This window comes from Thalia democratica, chromosome 4, assembly GCF_965202585.1.
Source record: "Thalia democratica chromosome 4, ktThaDemo2.hap1.1, whole genome shotgun sequence".
NCBI classification, from domain to species: domain Eukaryota; kingdom Metazoa; phylum Chordata; class Thaliacea; order Salpida; family Salpidae; genus Thalia; species Thalia democratica.
In genome coordinates this window covers 34,519,942-34,544,264 of record NC_139168.1, presented here as the reverse complement: position 1 = coordinate 34,544,264, position 24,323 = coordinate 34,519,942, and the positions used below count along the sequence as shown (strand labels likewise).

The window sequence follows — 24,323 nt, the reverse complement described above, 5'->3', positions numbered from 1 at the left end:
CTGGAATCCTGGAAAAACCTGGAGTTTTAACAATTTTCACATGTTCAGCAATAAAATTTCAATTTGACTTAAAATATATCATATAAATAAAAAATTTTGTCATCATCATAAATTTTATTTATTAAAAAACATATTTAAAGTAGTTTTAAAGTATCTTTTCAATGTTTTTATACTATTTAACTCAGTTTCCTATTTTAAACTTAACTTTAAACTAAAAATAGATCCACAAATGTGTACTTTTAAAAACCTAGAAAAAATTTTAAAAAACAAGTGGCAACCCTGTTATTATCAAAAATTTTTTAAATAGTTGATATATCTTAAAGGTATTAATTAGTATTTATTTTGGCTATCTTTAAAGTTTTTTTATTTCAGTTTTCAGTTGGCATAACAATGTTAGCATTTTAACAACTCTAGCCTATTGCCACACAATTACTCAAGCAGGGCATTTAAATTAAAGCAAACAAAAACTTGTTTTTGTGGTATAGTTCTTATACATATTGGAACTTTTCAAGTTTTTAGAAATTATTTTTTGCATAAAAACAATTGATTTAAAAGGCTGTTGGTAACACCACCTAAAGCAGATATACCATATTGAATGTGTGAATAAAACAAGCTAAAGTACACTAAATTTAGTGTTGTAGGTCTTAATGTAACCAGAATTTTGACAAATCAAAGCAATTCCAGATATCTTTGATTTGAAGGACCTTTAATGAGTCCTACAACTCAGCTTATCATCCAAAACTATACCAAAGTTTTTTCACTACACTAAAGTCACACTTTAATTAAGTTTCATATAAAAACTAAATTTTCACCATTAAATTGTCATGCTGTTGTTAATGGGTGAAATTCATTATCTTCAAAACATATCTATCTTGTTTGATGGTGTCGGAAAATAAATACTGGTTAAAACAGATCAAACAAGTTCAGACTAAAATCTTACAAAAAGCTGACAAAAACAATTTAGCTGAGTGACTTTACCCATAAACAGTTGCTTCAGTGCTTATGCAATTAACCCTGCTTGATTAGATTTCAACAGTTGTTTCTCCGGACTATTCCTGCCTCATGAGTCTAAATGAGAACCAAACTGGTCATAGATTGTCTTGGATGCTGTTGTTGGTGATTGTGTGGTCAATTTCATTATTTGCAAAAAGACAAGATTGCCACACAGTCAGGAATAACAATAAAAATACAAAGGTCAGGAAAAAATGGAAGTTTAAAAAAAAAGTCTGGAAGTTTAACATATACATGCTCTTAATAAGAAAATTAATCATCACTACCCACTGCTTTTTGCTAGTGTTATTTTCTAAATAATTTTGATTTTGCAATTCATCTTTTCTACAGGGTCTAATTGAATTTTAGGATTAAATTAAAATCTTACAAGTAATTGGTTATGTATTTTTGAATTGGTCTTGATATAGAATTTGATTTGGAAAATTCAGTATTTTTTTTCAGCTTAATCAGCAACCCTGAAAAGATCTCATACTTGTTTGATAATATCCAAAATAAATACTGGTTAAAACCTTTAAAATTTATTAATTATTTATAGAATTTTTCATAAAAAAACGGGTACGTGTCACAAAGAGTCACTTATGCACAAAGGATCATTTTTGCACAAAAACACTTTTTTACAAAGACACTTAAGCACAAAGACACATTTACACAGGTAAAAAACTTTTCTATTTTTTCAGTTTTTATTTTTTTAAATTTCAAAGATATATATTACTACTTTTTTTAAATTTACTTTTTTTTACTATTACTATTAACCCCTTATCCTTAGACTGTAACTGCTTTTTTTTTTTTTAATAAATATTTTATTAACTTTATTAATATATATTTTTTTTACAATCACTGTAACCCCTTACTCATGGTCAATATTTTTTTTCTCCTATTTGTTTTTATTTGTTTAATCCTTTTTTGATCATGATTGTTTTTTACTATCACTCTTACCCTAACCCCTACCCTTGATTAGGGGTAGGGAGGACTTCGGTGATGTTTGCTTGATTTATGAGTACGTATGATTTGATTGTTTTTGCTTCATTAAGAAGAATCTTTTAAAAAATATTTTGCCAAAAAAAATACTGCTGCCCAAAAAAATAATTTTAACCCCAAAATTCACATATTTTTTTGTTTTTTTGACTTAAAATGTAATAAAATCACTTACACATGTCCTACACTTATAATTTATACCTTAAATGAAAGCTTACAATTATAAGCATACATTTAAAGACATTTCAACTGCCTTTGATGTAGTATGACAACATTATTACACAAATTATGTAAATTTAGTCCTTAAAATTGTACTTTTTTTTTAATATAAAAAGCAAATTCTTCCGCTGTTTTTACTTTTAGTTTTTTTGATTTTAAATGTAAAATGAGTGGAGTCAGCTAGCTAGAAAATTATTGCTGATGTTATGTCATTACAATTGCATGTTGGTATAGATATAAAATACATTTTAAATCATTTTCTGTTATTATAAATTATGGTTATTGAGAGCACCTGTATAAGAGTAAAAGACCTAGACCTATATATCATAGAAACTGCATGTAATTTTATTTAAGTTTGTGTAATTTTATTGTTTTAATATAAGAGTTTTTATTTAACTAAACAAGAATTATTTACCTGTATTAAGTTTTTTTTAGCTGTAAGTATGTTATTGATTTCAAATTACTATTAGTTTAAGTTTGTAAAGTATTATACATTTAAATTTATCAAAACTTAACTTTTTAGTTTGTTTAAAACTTTTAATTCTCTGATTTAAAAGCTTTGTATCAAATCATTTTTAGTTCATAGTAGTTTATTAACATTGTATTTACTTATATAAACGCCATTTACAAGACTGAGCACTTGGCAAGGTACAAACTTCTATATATATAATATATAAAAGCTTATACCTTGCTAAGAGCTATATTATACATATAGTAAAATTCCATTTTTCTAGGTGTTAAGTTAATATTAACTATTATTTAATTAATTGTACTGTCACTTTTACCCCTAACCCTTACCTTTTTTTTTTTTAATACTAAATTGTCTTTTTTTTCTGTTTTATTTTTGTATATTTTTTTATTTTTTACCCACGTGCAAAAATAACCCTCCTTGCAAAATTGTCTTTGTGCAATTTTTTTCCTCCTGCAAATTTGTCTTTGTGCAAAATTGACCCTTTGTGTAATTTTGTCTTTGTGAAATTTTGACCCGTTCCCACCTTAACCAGTACTTTTTTACTCTTGTGCAAAAGAGACCAGTCCCTAAAAAATAAAAAATAGGTCTTAACATTAAAAAAAAATATAATTTTAATAAATTTTAAAACTTAAGACAAATTTGCCAAAAATGTTTTTTATATAAAACTTTTTAAGTATGTGGTGAAAACTGAAATAACATGAAAATTAATTCAAGTTTAAGGTTCATATGTTGAAAAATATTTATTAGAAATTAAGGCAGTTACTACTAACAGGGTTCGTGCGCGTCAGGCTAAATCAGGCTAAGTCAGGCTATATCAGTTTTTTTGAAAAAAGTTGAAAAACGTCAGGCTAAATCAGTTTTTTTATTTAAAAAATTGAGAATCTCAGTTTTTCTTAGTTCAAATGATTGAAAATGTTTGATTAAACAAAACTGAGAAATCTTTCTAAGATCAAATTGAGATATGAATTTATTTCTAAATAAAGATTTAGTTATTTAAGACAAAATCAGTCAGTATTTGTAAAAATAAATGCTTAAAACCTTTTATTGAATTTCTAAAAAAAAAATTTAAGAATCTTCATTATTTTGTTTTGAGTAGATTATATACATCATATTTATGAAAGTTCATAAAAAAAATACAGTTTAAACATTACAGTTTAGTTCAACAACTTGGCTGTTTGTTTGAATTTTAATACTTGTGATCTTTAATGCACGTTGTTTTATTATAAATCTTCTGGTTATAATGTTTTTACTTAGTGCTTAATTAGATTGAACAATTGTGTTTAGTAATATATATTAAATTTTTACCCTAGTAATAGATTAGATATAACACTTAATCACTGAACTTGTTATGTTAAGGGCATATGGGGGGAGGGGGGGGGGGTCAATCACCTTTTTCACAATTTAGTCTTATTTTATTGAGTTGTAACTGAGCTATGAGTTGCTTTTTGCAGATTTTTAAATCTCAAAACATTTTTGAGATAAAGCTGGTTGAAGTCGTAGACTACAATAGTACTAATCAAGACCTTCAATACCTAAAATGACTTCCAAAGGGGATTTTCCATATTTTAAAAAAATGTCAGGCTAAATTGGTCTCAGTCAGGCTAAATGAAAAAAATTTTGCGCACGAACCCTGTACTAAGTTTTACAGCTGAACACTTTATCAAGCTGTGGTTTTTATTCAAAAATAACTGTTATACTACAGGGTTTGTGCGCATAGACTAAATCAGTTTTTTTGTAAAAATTTGAAAAACATCAGCCTAAATCAGTTTTTTTATTTAAAAATTTGAGAATCTCAGTTTTTCTCAGTTCAAATGCTTAAAAATTCTTGATTAAAAAGTTGAAAGTATTTTTCAAAGATTAAATTGAGATGTGAATTTATTTCTAAATATAAATTTAGTTACAAATGCTTAAAACTTTTTTAGTTTCTAATAGAAATTTAAGTATCTTTTTTATTTTGTTTTGAGTAGATTATATACCTCATAATTATGAAATTTTATTAAGAATTATACAGTTTTAACATTACAGTTGGTGTGCATGACGATTTATTTTTGACAATTCAAATTCCAACAATTTAAATTCTGATTTAAAAAGCAAAACTCAATTATTATTTTTTTTTCACCATCATGATTATAATAATCAGACCTATGTGTGCATTTTTTATAATTTTCAAATTCAAATTTGAAAACTTAAAAATAAATATTTCTAGTATTCTCTTAATAAAGTTTTATTATAACAATGTTTTATAATTTTTTTTTCATAATTGTATTCTTTTTAATCAGATCTAGGTACTTGTTTTCATTTTTCTCAACTACAATTTATATTTAGAGGTATAGCTTATTTAAACAAAATTTAAGAATTTGAATTGTAGGAATTTGAATTAACTTCAGGCCATAGGAGGGGGGGGGTAAATCATGTTTTTTACAAGTTGATCTTATTTTATAGAGTTTTTTCTAATCTTCAAGATGCTTTTTATTGTTTTTAAAAAATAAAATTATTTTTTGAGATATGACCAGTCAAAGTCGGGCCGCATAATAGGTTCCCTATGGGAAGGGAAAACTAAAACAGCGAAAAAAGACTATTTCATTTAAAATCTATCTTCTCCTACATTTTTCAAGCAATCTTCTTCAAACTTTCACAATCTAATCTTTATACAATAACAAAAACGTTACTTTGGAATTAAAAAAAAAATTTGTAAAAATGTTCATTTTTGAAAAAAAAACACTTTTTTTTTAATTTTTTTGATAATTTTATTTTTTTTAAATACTAAGATTCTAACGTAACGTTTTTTTCTTTTATTATAAGGAACGTTTCCTGAAAATTTGAAGAAGATTGCTTGAAAAATGAAGGAGGAGATAGATTTTTAGTGAATTTTAAAATTTCCAAGAAAATTGACCCCAAAAAATTTGCTGTCCATACGTTTATAGTGGAAAATTTAAAAAAAAAATTAAATATCTCAAAAGTTAAATGATATTTTTCAATTCTATAAAAACAGGCTTGTAGTTTGTACTTAAAGCTTTCATTTAAAAGCCAAATTTAATTTTTGTAAAATAAATGTTGGACCCCCCCCTATGGCCTTAATTTGAATAGTCATGTAACCTAACAGTTGAATTAAAACAACTTAGCTGTTGGTTTGAATCTGTTTACATCAGCTATCTTTTTTAAAGCTTAGATAGTTTAATTGTTATATTTCCTAAATTATAAACTTAATACCAAATACACTTTAGACTAAAACTCATATCAGTTTACTAACAATGTGTTTTGCTTTTTGTTTATTAAAAGTTATTGAAGTTATTAACAAGACTAACACATTCTAAACACAGCAGCTACTTAATAAAGAGTTAGAAACTAAAATTTTTTAGTCTTAATAAAAAAGAATACTGACAGAAGTTTTTTATCTTGGTTTAAAAATTTGTAACTAATAAAAGATGTGTACTAAAATATGCTTTTAATGAAAGTGCGTACTTTTCAAAACATGCATACTAGAAATGCGAACTCAAAAAAATGTGTATTTAATGAGAAGTACGTACTCAAAACAAATACATTAGAGGAAGCAGGCTAAATCGGACAAAGTTTTGAAATATCAAACTAATTTTTTTTTAATTTCCGCAAAAACTCTGTATACAGTTTAAAAAAGTTTTTACTAAATGACTATATCTCAAAAGTTTTTTTTTTGTATATGTAAAAAATGGCATCTATTTCTATATTTTCATCTGTTGTTAATAAACCAATATTAATGTTCAATAAAGACTTCGACCTCCATATTTAATTTAAGGTATATGCTTCATGCCCTAGTTTCACCAGTTTTTATTATTTTTACATTTGTATTTTATTTTTTTAGAAAATAGGTAGTCCAAACCATTAAAAATAGTTTTTGTACCTTTATAATACTAATAATAGTTTTCTAATTTGCTTAGATTTTTTTGTAATAATCATGGAAAATAACTTCTGAGAAAAACTGAACTGTTACTAAAAAATATATTGCAGATTTGATATTTGATATAAGATGGTCAGTCTAAAATGGGAAATGTTTAAAATGGTGACATATCTTGGTATCCCTAATGCAGTTTATTACATGATAAACTCTCCAATGCTAAACCTCTTCCATCAGAGAGAAACTATGAAAAAACACGAACTACAAAGACATAAAGACATTGATAAAGAAGAAGAAAAAACAGTTATAAGTGAAAACATTAAAGAATTTGCAAAATGGAAAAAACAAAATCAGTGAAACTTCTTAGGCATTGGGAAAACAATATTTATTGAACAATTATATTAACAAACTTAGTTTTGTTATTAAAACTTAGTAAAATTGCTTACATTTTTGATAATTTTAGCGTTGTTATTTTGTTCTGTGGTAAAATTCAGAAAATAAAATTATATAAAAACTTTTAAGCTAATTCAATCTTTTTAGTAGATTTAGATAGTTTTTTAAAAACTAACTTTGATGGGAAGTTTAAGTGTGTTAAATATACTTGAAGGAATTGAAGATTTGATCACTGTTAGTAGGTTTCATTGTTTGTATTATTGTTTTCTCGAACAAGTTGACACTTTTTACAAAATTATTTGGCATATTATCTGTAGACTTACTAATATTTTAATTTAAGTATAAAGCAAACAGATATATTTTTGAGTTGAAAAGTGGTTTCATACTATCATTTATACGTCTTTATTTTCTATACTTAAATAACACCTCTAAACATTAATTGTAAAAATTAGGTTTTGTTTCTAATAACAGGGTTTCCACACACTTATGATTCTCAGAATAGTTTAAAATTATCAAATGTCTGAGAATAACTCAGGCTAGTTTGAATTTGAAAAACTCAGGCTGATTCAGACTAGTTTGGACTAGCTGATTCAGTTTCAATATAATTTTATTTTAAATCTAAATTTTGTTCAAGAGCTTAATTTTTATTGATTTTAAATTTTTTTATTACTAGTACTACAAATAAGGTAAACAAAAATATTTTTATATCTTTAAACAAAAATAGAAGTATGAATTTGTATAGGCTCTTTTAATCTTTAATTAAAATATTAACATGTGTAGATTTACCAATACGCTAATAATAATAAATAAAGATTATCAAAATACTATCCAGTTTTCACTTCAATTTTACTTAAAAATATTTATACCATAATGATTACCAATGACTTTTTTCATCAGCATCATTTTATATAAACAAGCCTACTATTTTAAATGTTTAATGAATTTGAAAAGTAGCATAGATCAGTATACTAATAATAAGCAATTTTTTTATACCAAAATTATATTTCAATTAAAAACATAAACATATCTTTACAAAACTTTAAAAAAAAATTGTTATCAATTTGTGTTTGTATCATTGCAATAAAAAAATATTTAAAGAAAATGTTTAGTATCAATGACCTTATAATTTTATTTGTTATGAAATGTTATAAACTTAGTAACTGATAGTTTTCTTTAATAGCTGTAGTGACATAAGTTAAAAATTTATAGTTTTTTTTTATTATAATTAATTTAACTGAATCAAAATCACCAGTTATTATCTTATAGCATTAATTAATTATTTATTTTAAACTTAAAAAAGCATTTAAAATATAAAACCCAAAACTAAGTAATTTTATTATATTTTATATACAAATAATTAAAGGCATTGGGAATTTAACACATTTTCTTACAAAGATTAGCATGAAAGTTTAAATGAAAACTCATAGTATAAGGATCAATTTTCTTATCATATAAAAGTTTTAACTTACTTATGAGACATAGTAATTTTTGTAAAAGTTTTCCAATACAAACTTTGGGCCTCAGTTTTTGTCAAAAACTTCAAAACTAAAAAATGTCTTATTGTCTGACTAAATTTAATGAAGTAGGAATATTATGACAAATAATCTACTTTTTTGTTTATTAGAAATAAGTTAAAAACTTAATCATCTATTTAATAGATATTTTTTAAATTGTTAAGGTTAGAAGTTGACAATTTTTATTTAAAAATATTTTAGCCATTTAACATGGGACTATTATAAGAACCCTATGAAAATCTCAAACTTTGATCGCTCATGTATTAAAAGTTACTTAAACTAAAATAAAAAATAAAAGATCCTCATGCCCTTAACATTAGTTGTTACAAAAATTGTTCATGTATTTTTGTAGCAAACAATAAAATAATTGTTTTTTTTCTACTAAAAACCTAGATCTGCATCAAAATCACCTCTTCTCACTTATAAAAATTAAACTAAATAAATTCTGCCAATTAAACCAACATTTTTGTATAAATATCATAACAACCATAAACTTTTGTATAATTAAAATGTTTAATATCAATGACCTCGTAACAGTTTTCTAATTTATTTGAATTTTAACAATTTAGTATATAAGTAAGAGAGTTAAAAAACAAATCTTTAAAAGCTGTTGCCATAAACAAAACTTAAATTTATAAGTGCTATTGAAATAAATAAAAAAATATTGTTTCTTCTTACAGAGCAGTAGACCTGCATCCGAGTCTCCAGTTAAAAAGAAAAATGTAAAATATTTTTTAGTAATATAAACATTAAATAGTTACCAATATTTGTGCATACGAGTACAACTAACAAAATTATTATTTATTAATTTTGTATTAATTGATATCAATAAGACTATAATAATGATGTTAATTAAATTTTAGTCATTTAATGGCAAAGAATTGTAAAAGTAAATAATAAAGTTAATATATTTTGTTTAAAAACAAATTGTACAGTAATCTGCCTTTATTGTACCAACATATGTTTCTGTGTGTTAACAAATCAACACATTTCAACTGGGTTCTGTAAAAAAATGATTACTGTAATGAAAGAATAGAAGCGTAGAATAAAGAAGTTGTATAAATATTTTCTACAATAAGGGAAGATTACTGTACAATTTGTTTTTATTTATATTCCAGTAAAGTTACTTCACTAGGATCTTTTGTTAGCAAACGATTAAACCTATATTTTTGAATAGTTATATTTTGTTAATTATGTTAAAGTGTATAATCTCTACATACAATTTGTTCATTAAGTGAAAGATACTTAAATTAAGTAGAGGGTAAGTTTGTATAAAATAAATGAAACATTGACAATCAATAATACATATTTATATATGCCTTTCTGGTTATCAAATAGTTTTTAACCATTTGATATATTAAAGTTTGGTTTGACTGAGTCATTCTGCAAAGGATGAATTTATTATCCCTTGAAAAATTTTGGAAAATATTACACCCATTGGCATAGGGCCTCATGTAGCTATGAAATTACCAACCATTTAACTAATAAAATTATAAGAAAGAATGAATAAAATACCGATTTAATGCTAACATAAAATAGCTAAATAATACCTCAAAGAGGCATTAATCTAAAATCATAAGTCTTGCTACTCTTCACACTTAAGTATTTTGTAATTCTGACAATAGGTGCACTTCTTTTCCTAAATTTTATAGTACTATTTCCTTCTCTAACTGAGGATTAGATAAGCATCAAATCACATGAAAAATGAGTAATAGTATTAACATTTACACCTAATAGTTTATATCATAAAATATGCAATTTACAATAATCAGGGTTGCCACAAGCTCAAGACAACTCAAGATAATTTGAAACTTTCAGTGCAACTGAGGATATTTTTTTTCTTAGGTCGACTCAAGATAGTTTTGTTTTTATATAAAAAACTGAAGGTAGTTTTAAGATTTTAAAAAATCTCCGAACAGATATTTTTCTGGATATTAAATAAGATTTAGTTTCAATATTTTGTTCTTTAATAAGCAATTTAGTAAAATAAATTTAATGTTATAAATTTTGAAAAGTTTAAAAAACTTTTTTAAGGATTTAAAAAAAATTATGAATACTCATGACAGTTTAAGGTCACTCAGAACAGTATTTTTGACCAAAAGAGTCGCTTGCTGATTTAAACTTGTGGCTTGCTCTTCACTACATGATAAATAACATTTTACTTTTGTTTAAAATTTCAAATTAATATTTATCATTATTATAATTTATGATAAGTAGAAACAGTTTAGACAGAAAATTGATTACATGGATTTGTAAAATTATCTGCATACTTTTTTTTAAATCAAAGTTTATTTTAATTTAAAGGTTGAACTTTAAAAAAATCTTATAGTTTAAGCAAATATTTAGTTTAGAGCATATATATATTCAAGTGAACTTGTTTCGCTAGGTACTTTTGTTAACAAACGCTTAAATTTATATTTTTGAATAGTTATATATATATATATATATATATAGAAAATAAGGTGATTGTTTAAACTTAATCACTATCTACAGAGCCCACTTAAAGGGCTTTTAAAAAATTTATTAGGAAATGAAACTTTCTTAATAAATTATATATATACGGCTTTTATTTTCTTATAAGAAAACGATTATGAGGTAAAATTAGTTAAGCCATAGGTTAGAAAATTTATTTAACAATATAAAAAGCTAAGGATGATAAGTATAAGTTACTAACATAATTTTTGGTCACTCAGGATGGTTTTTACGACCTAAAAAAACCCAACCCTGTAATACCTTTCAAAGCTGAAAATGTTACCTTAAAATTTTTCTAAAGTTTGGTTTTATTTATAACATAATAAAATAGTCTTATATTTATCCTGTTGAGATGTTAAATTATTAATAACTATACTTGCCAGAAAAGAGGATCAAAGCAAAATGTAGAAGATGTCAAGTATACAATGAATCAACATTTTTTTGAGTTTGAAAGCGTATCAAATGGAAATAAAGTATGATTGACAGTTTTATAACAACATTAAAAAATTAACTCAATTATTATTCTAAAAATTAATTTTAACAGTCACTAGCAAATTTTATACATGTTGTTATTATAAACTTCGATTAATTATTTAAATCATTACTTAAAGTCTTTTAAACACTTGAATGCATAGTATAAGGTCATAAAGAGATCTATATTTATTTACTTTTACAAACATTAACATTGATTTCTATATTAAAGCTAATAATACGAAATACAAGCAGTTATCTTTATATACAACAAAAATTTTAATTAATTTTAATCATTTTTGTATAAAGTTTCCAGTACAAAAGAATAAATATAACTTTTTTATTGTAAACTTTCTTAAATTTCAAAAGTTTACTAAAAGTTTATCTTCTTTTAGGTGAGCTAGATACTTCAAATTTTTAGAAAACATTTTGTAAGTGGTTTTACATTTATAATATTATTATTTAAAAATTAAAGAAATATTATAAATTTTGGATCTATAGATAAAAAATAGATTTTTAAAATGCAAGAAAATGAAAACTTATACAGAAACATTCTAAAACTAGTAATTGACTTACTGTAAAAACTTGAAATAATAAGCTAAAAAAATCAGGAGAAGGTTTATTCTTAATAAAAGTAGCCTTTTTTTAGATTGAGTCCTCCTTTTGGAACCTATTGAATTAATCACCTTTAATTTTTATTTCTCAATCTCAATTTAACAAGGTCTGATAGCAAGCATAAAATTGTATAAAATTAGATCACTTAAAAATAAAATAAGGTGTGAAGCCCTCTTATGACCATATTATTAGTAACTCAATGTTTTGTAAAATCAAATTACATATACAATATGTAACTTGAACACTTGTGAATAAAAATCCTATTTAAATTTAAGTTTAAATGTTTTACAGTTTTTTTTATTTATTTCTTTATATACTTGCCATCAAATAAGTGTAGCTATTTGTAAAGTTAGTAATCTTGTTTATTCTATAAAAATATTATTAAATTTTTTTTAATGTTTTTTGATCAGAGTTTTTGGTAATCTAAGTATTTTCTATGAACTCATAACTACTTATTTTGCAACATTTTTGAAAATTAGATTGTAAATATCTTTAACACCTAAAAAATAACCTACAGGGTTCGTGCGCGTCAGGCTAAGTCAGGCTAAATCAGTTTTTTTGAAAAAAGTTGAAAAACGTCAGGCTAAATCAGTTTTTATGTTTAAAAATTTGAGAATCTCAGTTTTTGTCAGTTCAAATGCATGAAATTTTTTTAATTAAGAATAAATTGAGATGTGAATTTATTTCTAAATAAAGATTTAGTTATTAAAGACAAAATCAGTCAGTATTTGTAAAAATAAGTGCTTAAAACCTTTTGTTGAATCTCTAAAATAATTTTAAGAATCTTCATTATTTTGTTTTTAGTAGATTATATACGTCATAATTATAAAAATTAATAAAAAAGTACAGTTTAAACATTACAGTTTAGTTCAACAACTTAGCTGTGAGTCTGAATTTGTTTACATGAGCTTTGTTTTTCAGAACTTAGTTGGTTAAACTGTTTTAATTTCTAATATAAAGGCTTTATACCAAACACTTTTTAGATTAATACTCTTAGCAGTTGGTTCATATATTTTATTTTCTGTTCATTCAAAGTTATTAGAGATATTCACAAGACTAAAACTTAGCTTAAAGATATAAGTTTCATAAGTAGTAGAATCATATTTTGAAAGTTAATGAGTTGATAGTAACTTTTATTTTACTCTTTTTAAATGTTTCAGTTTATTATAACGCTTAGATAATTTTATTTAGCAAAATGAAACTTATTTTAAAATTTATTTTTTTTATTAAAAAGTTCAAATTAAGTGATAAAAGCATGTATTTGAAAAACAGGTATATGATAAACTTGTTGTTGTCAAAATTATGTTGTTAATGAAAAGATAAGTTTTAGAGTCCAGATCATGTGTTTAATACTTCTCTTTATGTATTCGTATAAAGGATTCTTTGAAATAACTTATGTAATATCATGATTAGCTTAATTAGTTATTTTAAAAATTAAGATGCTTTAATGATAACATAAAGTTTTTGAGAGATGTGTTTAATTACATTTTGTTTTTCTTTTACAGACTTATCCACATTTCTGTTTTAATAAAAGCTTCTGGTCCAGTCATGTAACTTATAATTGACGAATTCAAGTACTAATTGACACGAACCCTGTATATGGGTAATAATAGGTGGATGTAACTAAGCCCCAAAATTTAATAAAGGTATGAATTCATTGAAGCAGAAATTACAATGACCAGTTAAAAATATTCAAGTTGCTGGGTAAGCGATTGATAGATGTTGAAAAATAATTCATTTATATTTTTATTTTCTTTAAAAGTAGTTTTGGGAATACTTTTATTGTGTTAATTTGCTAATTGAGACCCCCGATACCCAAAATGCCTTCTGAAGGTGATTTTTTCTACTTTGAAAAAATTTCAGGCTAAATTGGTCTCTGTCAGGCTAAATGAAAAGGAATTTCGCGCACGAACCCTGAACCTACTATTTTATTATTACAGTGCATCCTCACTTATGTGACTCCCACTAATCCGGTCCCTTGCTAATTCAAAAAGTTTTAGTCAAGAAGTAGATTTAATTCTAACTTTTAAAATTTATTAACAAAACAATGTTTCTATTTTTTGAACTAAATCAAACCAGTTCATCAGTTGAATAAAATATACTTGAAACTAAAACTTGAAATAAAACTGGAATTTATGTGTAGAAAACAAAATAAAAATTATAGTTTTAAACTATAAATTTGGGAAAATCATAATATTACCAGGTTAGTTCATGTTAAGGTTATTAAAATGTAAGCTACTTAATAATATTATAAATTTTTAAACTTAAAAAATAAACCTACTTACAATTAGTAGGCTTGTGAAATTTGTGTACAACAAAAAATATAAAGTCTTACAACTAAAATACTAGACTGAACTACTGCTTTTACTGTTTAAAAAATTCAACTATATTATTGTACTTAATTATAAGTTAGTCTTATAAAATCTAAAAGCACTTTAAATTTTAAACTTTGAAATTGGTTACTTTTTTTGGTTTTAGTATTTGCTTGTACAAGTTAAAATAGGCATGTATTTATCAATTTTTGTTAAGATTTAAAATAACGCTTTTTAAAACCTTAACATTAACTACCTGGTAATATTATGATTTTTCTAAATTAATAGTTTTAAACTATAAGTTTTATTTTGTTTTTTTTTTTTCACATAAATGCTAGTTTTATTTCAAGCTTAGCCTAATTTCTTCTTGCATGTTTATATTAAAAAAATACAGGTTTTATTCAACTGATGAACTTGTTTAATTTAGTTCAAACGAGTTAAACATTGTTTTTTGATAAGATTTAAAAATTTTAATTGATCATTATCCTTATTATTAAGTCGAAAACTTTTATTGTGATCTATAAAGTCAAAAGTACACAAGAAGTAGATTTAATTAATTGAGGTTTAATTAACTTGGCTAAATTCAATGAGTTCACTTTAAACTTAAATCCTGTAATGAAAACAATGTGTTAATTATAATTACAAGTCTACATAAATTTCCATAACTTTTCTCTCAATGAAGCCATGCAAAAAAAGTATGATTACATAGTCTACTGTTGTTTTCAACCAAAAGCTACACCAGATCGGGTGTCATACTTGTCCAATTCAATGAGTTTTCAGCAAAAAAAATTATAAAACACTATGAAACAAACCTCCGTTTTTTTTTCCTTTTTCAGCACAAGTTCCAGTATAAATTTAATTGTTTTTGTTGTGATTTGTTTTTATTACATTGTGTTGTTCATCAAAGATTTTTTGTTTGTTTGTTGTCTGTTTTAATTGTTTTTTTCGTTAAAAAGTGTAAATGAATTTCATTTACAAAAAAAATAAAAAAATTAGTATACAGTAGAATTAGATGCATTACACAGGGTTGTCACTTTACCTGTAAACTTGAAAAAAAAACCTGGAGTTTGACAATTTAGGCTAAAAAAACTAGAAAAACCTGGAAATTGAGAAATTTTGAAAAAAATTGAAAAACCTGGAATTTTAACAATTTTCACATGTTCAGTAGTAAAATTTCGATTTGACTCAAAAAATCTATCATATAAATAAAAGAGTTTTGTCATCATCAATTTTTTTTATTTCAAAAAACATATAAAAAAAGGCTTTACAGTATCTTTTCAATGTTTTCATACTATTTAACACAATTTCTTACCTTAAACCTAAGTTTAAACTAAAAATAGACCCAAAAATGTGTACTTTTAAAAACCTGGAAGAAATTTGGGAAACCTGGAAATTTTTGAAAAAGCAAGTGGCAATCCTGATTTCATAACATAAAAAAGGTAAATTAGAATGAAAAATTTTGTTAATTTCCAGCCAAAGACTAATCTGGTCATACTTACAGAATAAACTTGCCCAACATGACCAGATTAGTGAGGATGTACTATATTTTAATCTTCACTATAGATTCAAATTTACTTTTTACAGTTATAGTGATTTAACTCATTTTTAGGTTAAGAATATTACTATTGTAATTTTAGTTGGTGTTGAATTTAAATTTTACATGTTTATATATAAGATTGTTTTATGATTTAGGATAACATACCGAAAGAGGACTTAAAAGTGTAATTACAAAAAACAATAATATTTTCTAATTTAATAATTAGTTTAAAAAATAAAAAATAATTAAAACACTGTATAGAAGAATTTTTTTAATGAAAATTGTACTTCGATCAGAATTATACAAAGTTGACAAAAACAAATTAAATTTTTTTAAAGCAAAACATATTATAGGACTAAATAATTTTTGAGGATGAAATTTGAACTAAAAAAATAACTGGTTAGTAAAACTTACTTATTAAATAAATAAACCAATTATTTGTTTAGTAAAATACTTTTATTTTATGCTTAATAATTATTGAACCTTTAAGGTTTTCATTTTTTAATTTATAAAATTTAAGGTTTGCTTTTCAGAACGAAAGAGCAATGGTGTGGGAACTTGAACTCAGTCTAGAATTAGTAAAGTTTTTCTCTAAAGACATGAGTGGCTATGATAGGTATCGAGTGTTTGATTTTATTTTTACCATGGACAAACGAATATCACAAAAGTGAGTTTTTTTTTGCCTCATTTAGTTCATTAAAAAATTATTTAGAAGATAATCAGTCATTTTGTTTAAACTAAAAAAATCTTAACTTATATTACACATCTGTCACACATTGCATATATTGTTTATTGTGCAATGTTGGACTCCGGCATCAAAATCTGAGCTACTTAAACAAGACACACAATGAGAATAATGAAAACAAAAACATTTATATTCAACAAAAAATAAACATAAAGAAAACATCAAGCATAGTCAAAATTATAAAAACTCATTAACAAATTTAAACTTATTTGATTGATATAAAAGTCGATAACTTAAGACTTACAAAATTAATTGTACAAAATAACAAAGTATTATAATTAAACTTTTAGATGAATAATAATTTGTGAACTTCATAGTTATATTTATTAGCTTGTAATATTATTTTGTAGCACTACTGTTTCCTTGGACTTGTATAAAATTTATATGAGTTTTTTTTTCCTGTATTTTTTCTATAAAGCCAAGTTTTGTTTAACTGGCTAATAATTTGTTTGACGTTGTAAAGTCACCAGCTAATTTCTAAAATTAAGTTTTATATGTAGTAGTCCAGCTATTTTTCTGTAAAATATTCAAGTAGAATAAATAGTTTTAGTTATAAATATATAAATATTAATAAAATTTCAATCTATCATGTCAAGCATTTGCTCTTCTTTAATTTGATTTAAACTAAAAGATTCTTTCGTCACTAAACAAGTTACTAGTAGCTGTATTCATTTAGATTGTTTGTATTTTTTAATTTGTTGTAGTAAATTGATTATCTGTTCTTATTAACATTTTAGTTATTTAAAACAAGCCCGAAATTGGGTACATAACTTATCTTCATCTGGAAACAAAACTTATTTTTTTTATCTTTTGAAAAAATATACCAAACAGTTTGTTTGTCCAATAACATTTTTAATTTAGTAAACATTTTATCACCGTTTTTAGGCTGCAATTAAACTTTCATATGATTTTTTAGGTCTAAGTGGTATGTTTACTAAACGGAAAACATTGTAACTTTTTATTACCTGGAAAAAAAATTATTCGAAGTTGCAGTAAATTTAAAAATATCTGTTTTATTAAGTGTCTAATTTTAGGTTGAAGATCGCTTGCAAGTTTACTTCCTTGTCCATATGTTTAAATCAAGTAGAAATTTTGGACTGCGTTGCTTTATGGATGAAAGTTTTTTTTTTTTTATCAAATTTTATAAAATGATTAAAATGCGTATATTTATTAAGTTTTTTGTTGTAATAAATTTTTAAGTTGTTACTGATTATTTTTTAATGACACTTTAAATATAATTTTGAATGAAGATTAATTAATTAGTCATCCTGAAATGCTGAAATTTACGTATATTAAAGGATTTCTTTATATTTTTCTTACGTAGTCATATAGTTAGTTATAAGATGCATAATTGTTCTTAAAATTTTAGACTAGCTCTAGCTTACATATTATGATAAGATTGATTAGATAGTGTTTTTTTAAATTTTACATTAAACAATATTAGTAATTAAGCATCATGAATGAAATATAATTAGTGGTAACAAAATGGTTCTATGCATGAAAGAAAAATTAGAAAAGATCATTTTGTCACAGAAAGAAGAAAAACGCAACTCGATGGCGGTGGCTGATGCTATTGTGCAGGACTTCTTGTTGCTGAAACCTGACGGCTTCGAAATTTTGCAGAAAATAATGAGGAAGTGTCCTCGTTTTTCCTGCGTCTTAATATCGGCAGCGTGCTCTTACTATGACATGAAGTAAGGTTTTTTAATAAGAAACTCATTGTTTCATTTGCTTCTAAAATTAGTTATATATTCCTAATCTAAATAAATCAGTGAAAGTTTTTACAATCATTATTTTTTGGTATATGAAAGGAGTATTCCTTAAGCACAACAGGTCTCAACAAAACTAATTTCGGAGACAAAGTTAATATTAAATTTATTTATTTACACAAATTACGTCTTATTTTTATTTTATTTTGCAGGCCTAAAGATTCCTTAGAGGTGAAACGTCGTTGCCTTTGTGTAAATAAATAAATTTAATATTAATCATTATATTTTGCTGTACTTGGTAGGGTTTACACCTTTCTGATATAGTTTTTTTTTCTAATTACAAATTTTAATAACTTATGATCCTATGAATTTTCAGGATTTATAGTTTGTAAAGTTTATAATAACTTTTCGTTGAAACTTTTTTAAATCTTCAATACATGTCCTTGTTAAGGCTCTAAAAAGGGATGTGACCTGTGGAGTGAAAATGAACGGCAAACAATTTTTACAAAATTGAAGCGGAATCTGACCCGCCTAATTTTCAACCAAATTTTTAAATTTACACTAGTTATAGTAAACAAAAAGCCACATAGAATTAGCTTTTTTGTGGCAATAAGTTGGGTAATTATCGATGTTTCAATAAAATTTAAATGCTCGCCAAGTACTTAATTTTTCATCAACAGGCCCACCAATTAAAAACGATTCCTACCTTAATTCTAAAAGCAACAAACCTATATTTTATTTTTCAAACAGAATTAATTTTGTTGTGATGTTTGTTTTGTTCCTAATTTAATTAATACTTTAATTTGTACATTGAAAGTTAGTGTATGTACATAATAGAAGCAAAACTTCAAAATTATGTAATTACTAGCTAAAACCATCCCTCACATATAAAATTTAATATGGTTTTCGAGTGCACCAAAAGCTGCCATTGAAAAACATCATATGTACTAACTTTATAAATTTGACTAATCAAGTTTTTTTTGTCATTAAAAAGGAGCCCAAATGTTGGTAATGATTTTTCGCTGCTTTAAATTATATTATTTTAAATGAAAAATAGGTAATTTTTAATTCTTATGATTTTTTCTATCTTGATATTATAACTTCGTAAATTTTTCATACTATTATACCTTGTAGACCTCCAGCAAAAACCAGTTTTAAAACTATTTGAATTTAAATATTACTAACAAACATGTAATTAAATAATAATGCAATTGTTTATTCTATAAGTTACAAATTCACTTTGTTTTTTGTTATGTAATTTTGTTAAATTTTTTAGTACATTAGTATACCTAAAAATGAGTAAATTTTGTATTTCAAACTTAATGTATTCGTAAACAAACAGAAGTAAAATTCGTTTATATTGATACAATTATTGTTTTCCATTTCTTTACTATGTAAACGAATAACAAATTAGTCTATTATATTTACAGAATGATTTTGTTGTTATCAGGGTTGCCAAAACCTGTAATTTGAGAAACTTGTAATTTGAATTTCGAACAAAAATTGCTAGAAAACCTTTAAAAATCTGTAAATTTTAACTATTTTTACATAAAACGTAATTAAATTTCGATTAGAAACAAAAAGTCTATCATAAGAATATAAAGCATTTTGTATATTTTTTTTTTTCATTAGTAACACATTTAAAGCAGCTTTACAGTATCGTTTCAATGTTTTTATGCTATTTAAGACAGTTTTTTTTACCTTAAGTTAAATTTTATACTAAAAATGGACCAAAAACCTTTTTTTTAACCTTAAAGAAACTTACGAAAAACTTTGGCAACCTTGTGGTATACACTAATTTTGTTCTCTGGTACTCTAAAGAAATATTGAAAGTTATTAATAAATTTATATTATATAAATTCTTAATCTGTTATTTAAGACATTAACAAGTATTTATTTACTAATTTAATTTTAAAAAAGTTTTATATACAGGTCTTCAATAAACGAAAAGGAAAATGACATAAAATCCGAGAAAATGATAGCAAAAAGCTGGCCAATGTTAAACTTATTAAGACTCTTCTATAACATAATTGATGAAGAACTATCTGTTTGTTACTACATTTCTTTGAAAGTATGTGCACTGGTATTTAAACTACTTTAAAGTTTGTATGTTGAAAATGCTTCAGTTTGTAGTATGAGAAAAACTGATAAAAGATAAGTTTTAAAGCTGTTCGTTTGTAGTAATGCTGTGGTACCTTTTTGTTTACAAGAATAGTTTCGACATTTTAAACTTGTATTTTTACGTAAAAAATAGTTCCTGTTTAACAAACACTTATTATTCATATTTAAAGATGGACAAGTTATGGCGCACGGTGCTGAAAAGAACAGCCAATCAAAGCGATCAAATACCAAACAGTTGCTTCCCGCCACTAGCGGCGTGGTGCGTCAAGTCTTCGTTCTGCCAGCTGCATGACAAGGGTGAGTACGACCGAGCCGCCGAGAAGCTCCTCAACGCCTGCCTGCGTTCAATGGGACATTTTGCAGAAAACTGTGCGGTATGTTTTAGTGAAAGCGTAACTTAAAAATCTTTCAAATGTACCTACTTGGAAAAGAAATATTGAGAACCGAAAAGTTATAAAATTTTTGAAAAAGTGCTATATAAAAGTAACTTTGACTTTTCCAATACAAAGCACCCCGTTGAGAACATAAAACATAAGTTTACAATGGCAGGCTGGAAAAAACGAAAACGCAAAAAAAGAAGCGGTTTTGTGGGACAGGGACGAAATAGAGATGCTGGTGAACACGGTGGGACAGATGGTCACCAGTTGCGAGGACACCGAGGACGTCGTAAACAAGCTGGTCCAACTGGTGCAAGTTTCCATGACGTCCAAGGTCACCGACCTAACAGTCGGTTAGTAAAGTCTTTTTTTTAAGAAATTTAAAATTTATTTACCTCTATTTGTCTGCTCGTATAGACTCATTTAAAATGTCAGTAATTTTTCTGTTGAAAAAAATTAGCTGTACTCAACTTAATTTGGTTTGACGAAAACTCTCAAGTATGATTTAATCAATTTAAAACTAAAGTAAGAAAGCGTAAATAAATTGAAATATTTTTTTTAGAAATTTTGGTTTTATACTGTCTAATGATTTTTTTTTCTTGCAGTGAGACTAGTTGTTGTACGTGTTGATAGTCTGCTTATTTCTTTTAAGTGTATTTAATATTACTATTTTTTTCAACAATAACTACTAAACTAAATTTTACAGTGTTCAGTAAAAAAATTATTTATATTTGTACATAAGCTATTTATTTTTGTATTTAATTTCGTAATTATGCAGCAATGTAAAGTTTTTTGTTGCTTATTACTGACCTCATTTTATTTTTTAGATAAACTAGCGGACCTTTTTGATGGAATTCCAAAAACAACGTAAGTTATTTTATGTCTATATATAAATTTATAAGACCCTTTTTGGTTATACGGACGTTTTTTATTTTTAAGTTTTGTGTAAGTTAACATTATTAAGACAAAAAAAAAACAAATTAAAAAAAAAAAGTTATAAATAGGTATACTTTTACTTATTATACATTTTTTTTATTATAAAACATTAAAATATACAAGTATACAAAGTAGAGTTTTAGTTTTAAATCTTGCAATCTAATAATTCTGGCCAAATTATAATTGCTTAATTTTTTTTTTGTTTAGATTACTTGAATTAGTATTAAAACAAAAAGATGAGAAGGAAATAGAAAAAATGGAAGTTGACTGAAATTATTCTTATAGTTTGTTGAATGACAAAAGATAAATTTTAAGTTTCGATTGTTTTATGAGTAAACAGTTTGAAACTAAAATAGTGGCTTTGTTAGTTTCAGTTTGTAGAGTGTTTTTAGAAAATTCTTACACGGTTATATTCATTACTATATTTTCGTTTTTATTTAAAACTTTTAATATTCTTTAAAATACACAACAACAAACATCTGTTTGAATTAATTAGAAATTTGTTTTCAAAAAAAAACTTCTCACCATCAAACATTATTATCGGTAATACTATACTTTTTTAGGCGCTAATCTTATTGTGTTTTTTTATTATAACGAAAAAAAACTGTTTTTGTTTATACTTTTCAATAAACACTATTAAAATACTACAAAAGCTGTACTTCATATGATAAGTATTCCTAAATTTGTTGATGAGATTTGAATTTTTATTTAAATACTTCTTTTTTTTCAAACAACTAAATGTTTGTTATTTATTAAGATTTGTTAATTCCAATAATTTACACAAGACACACACTTTCAAAAACACTTAATATATTTTAAGGAATTCTCTTCAGTAGAGTACAATGCTAACAAATGTTGGACTTATTTGGTTTTAACTTTTACTAATTGCTTTTGTCTTTCATTTATCTCTTGATTACTTTATGTTTACTTGGTTATTATATAAGTGTGTAAAATCTTATTATTTGTTAGCATTGTACTCTACTGAAGAGAATTGCTTGAAATATATTTAGTGTTTTTGAAAGTGTGTGTCTTGTGTAACTTATTGTAGTTTACTGGTCACTTATGTTCCAATATTTGTTAATTCGGTCGATTTGTTTTATTCTTAAAAAATATTATGTAAATTTAAAACTAAAATATGAATTTAAATTAAAAAACACTCAATGGCCCAGTAGACCTAGAGTAAATTTGAGTGAAGCGTAGTAAAAAAAATAGTTTCTATTATGAACTCCTTTGATATGTACTTTTCAGAGTTGAATATCAATGTAATCGTGAATTATTTCCAAATTTATTTATCAACAAAACGTGCCGGATTTTAATTTGCTAATTCGTTGGGTCACTAGTTGTACATCAAGGTTGCTAAAGTTTATCAACTAAATCATTCTGTTTTCAAGTTAAAAAATTTCCCTCCTGATAGAAGTACATCAGGGTTTCCCAAAGGGGGCAATTTAGGTAAGTCGGGGAGCAATCACTATTAAGGGGAATTAATTTTGAAGTTTTTGTATTCATAACGTTTCCATTTAGATCATGTAAAATATAGAACAAAGAAAAAGATACAAGACTCGGTTTCCCAAAGTGGGCGATATCACTTCCCTTGAAGTATTTTTTGGTATGGTGGGGCAATAACTAGCGGGATGGTTAAAAGTAAGTGATTAAATAACTAGAAATAGAGTAATATAGTTGAGGGGCGATTATTTTTTATACTTCTGCTAAGGGGTCAATATTAAATATAAGTTTAGGAAATCCTGATGTACACATTGCTAATCATTTTAGTTTTTTTTTTTACCATACGTTTTTTATAAATACTTTCAACATAGTATTGGAAAACATAAAATGAGTACGAGAGCAACTTTTTACGATGTCAACTATTTCAAAGGCCTTAAATAAATTATAGAGTTTAATGAACAAAAAACTATCTATTTATTATTTTGCCAACAACTGTTTTACATGCAGTGCACAGAAAAAAGTTTTTACGCACACCAGTTTCATTATTAGGTTGCTGGGTTAGCGTGACTGTCATCCATAGTAGCAATAAAGTACATTTTGAGGATTTACTTGTTATGAAAGAAATGTTTCCATACTTTAGATAAAAAATCTAATTGTAAGTCTATATTTTGATAAGGTTAATACTGAACAACAATTTTCTACTGAATTTATATCCTCTACTGCTTATTGCCCACTGATCCGCTTAAATATCTCCATGGGACTTGAGTGTATCCTAATCTACATTTTATTTTACAAAATGGCAATTGGTTTAGTTATGAAAGTTATACTTCAATATTTCATACAAGTAAGTAGGAAAATGGAATATTGTCATCTTGTAAAATAAGTTTACGTTCTTGCTATGTTCCAATAGCCGTAAAATTTTTTTATAATATGGTTTTTAGACCACTTTTTTAACAATTTCTTGTTTCCAATAAACTACATATTAGCAATTATAAATATTTATAACTCATATAATAATTAATGGACTACTTTTTAAAACTTTTTTTTACTTTAAAGCATTACGTTTAAGTAAAGTAATTTTTCTTAATTTTAAACTCTATAGTGTTTAAACACATATAATTGTGAAAATT

At 25.0% G+C, this 24,323-nt stretch overlaps 1 protein-coding gene and 1 long non-coding RNA gene across 2 annotated transcripts; both read left to right on the top strand.

Moving 5' to 3' along the window:
• The first annotated feature begins 1,628 nt into the window (after positions 1-1,628).
• Positions 1,629-7,092, top strand: LOC145834589 (uncharacterized). The gene is made up of 2 exons (XR_014369788.1): positions 1,629-1,663; positions 6,662-7,092. It is a non-coding gene; the product is annotated as an uncharacterized LOC145834589 (long non-coding RNA).
• LOC145834588 (integrator complex subunit 15-like) lies at positions 7,087-22,400 on the top strand. Its single transcript, XM_082942059.1, has 10 exons — positions 7,087-7,175; positions 11,311-11,400; positions 16,396-16,529; positions 17,642-17,726; positions 18,141-18,301; positions 20,249-20,387; positions 20,608-20,811; positions 20,987-21,167; positions 21,642-21,681; positions 21,958-22,400. The coding sequence occupies exons 1-10, from the start codon at positions 7,122-7,124 to the stop codon at positions 22,019-22,021; spliced, it is 1,152 nt and encodes a 383-aa protein (XP_082798185.1). The 5' UTR covers positions 7,087-7,121; the 3' UTR covers positions 22,022-22,400.
• The last annotated feature ends 1,923 nt before the right edge of the window (positions 22,401-24,323 follow it).

Bases quoted from the DNA above. Each gene is read 5' to 3' on its own strand.
- LOC145834588 (XM_082942059.1), top strand. From the start codon at position 7,122: ATGGGAAGTTTAAGTGTGTTAAATATACTTGAAGGAATTGAAGATTTG. The intron at 11,401-16,395 runs GTATGATTGACA...TTTGCTTTTCAG, and splicing joins GCGTATCAAATGGAAATAAA to AACGAAAGAGCAATGGTGTG. The intron at 18,302-20,248 runs GTAAGGTTTTTT...TTTTATATACAG, and splicing joins TGCTCTTACTATGACATGAA to GTCTTCAATAAACGAAAAGG.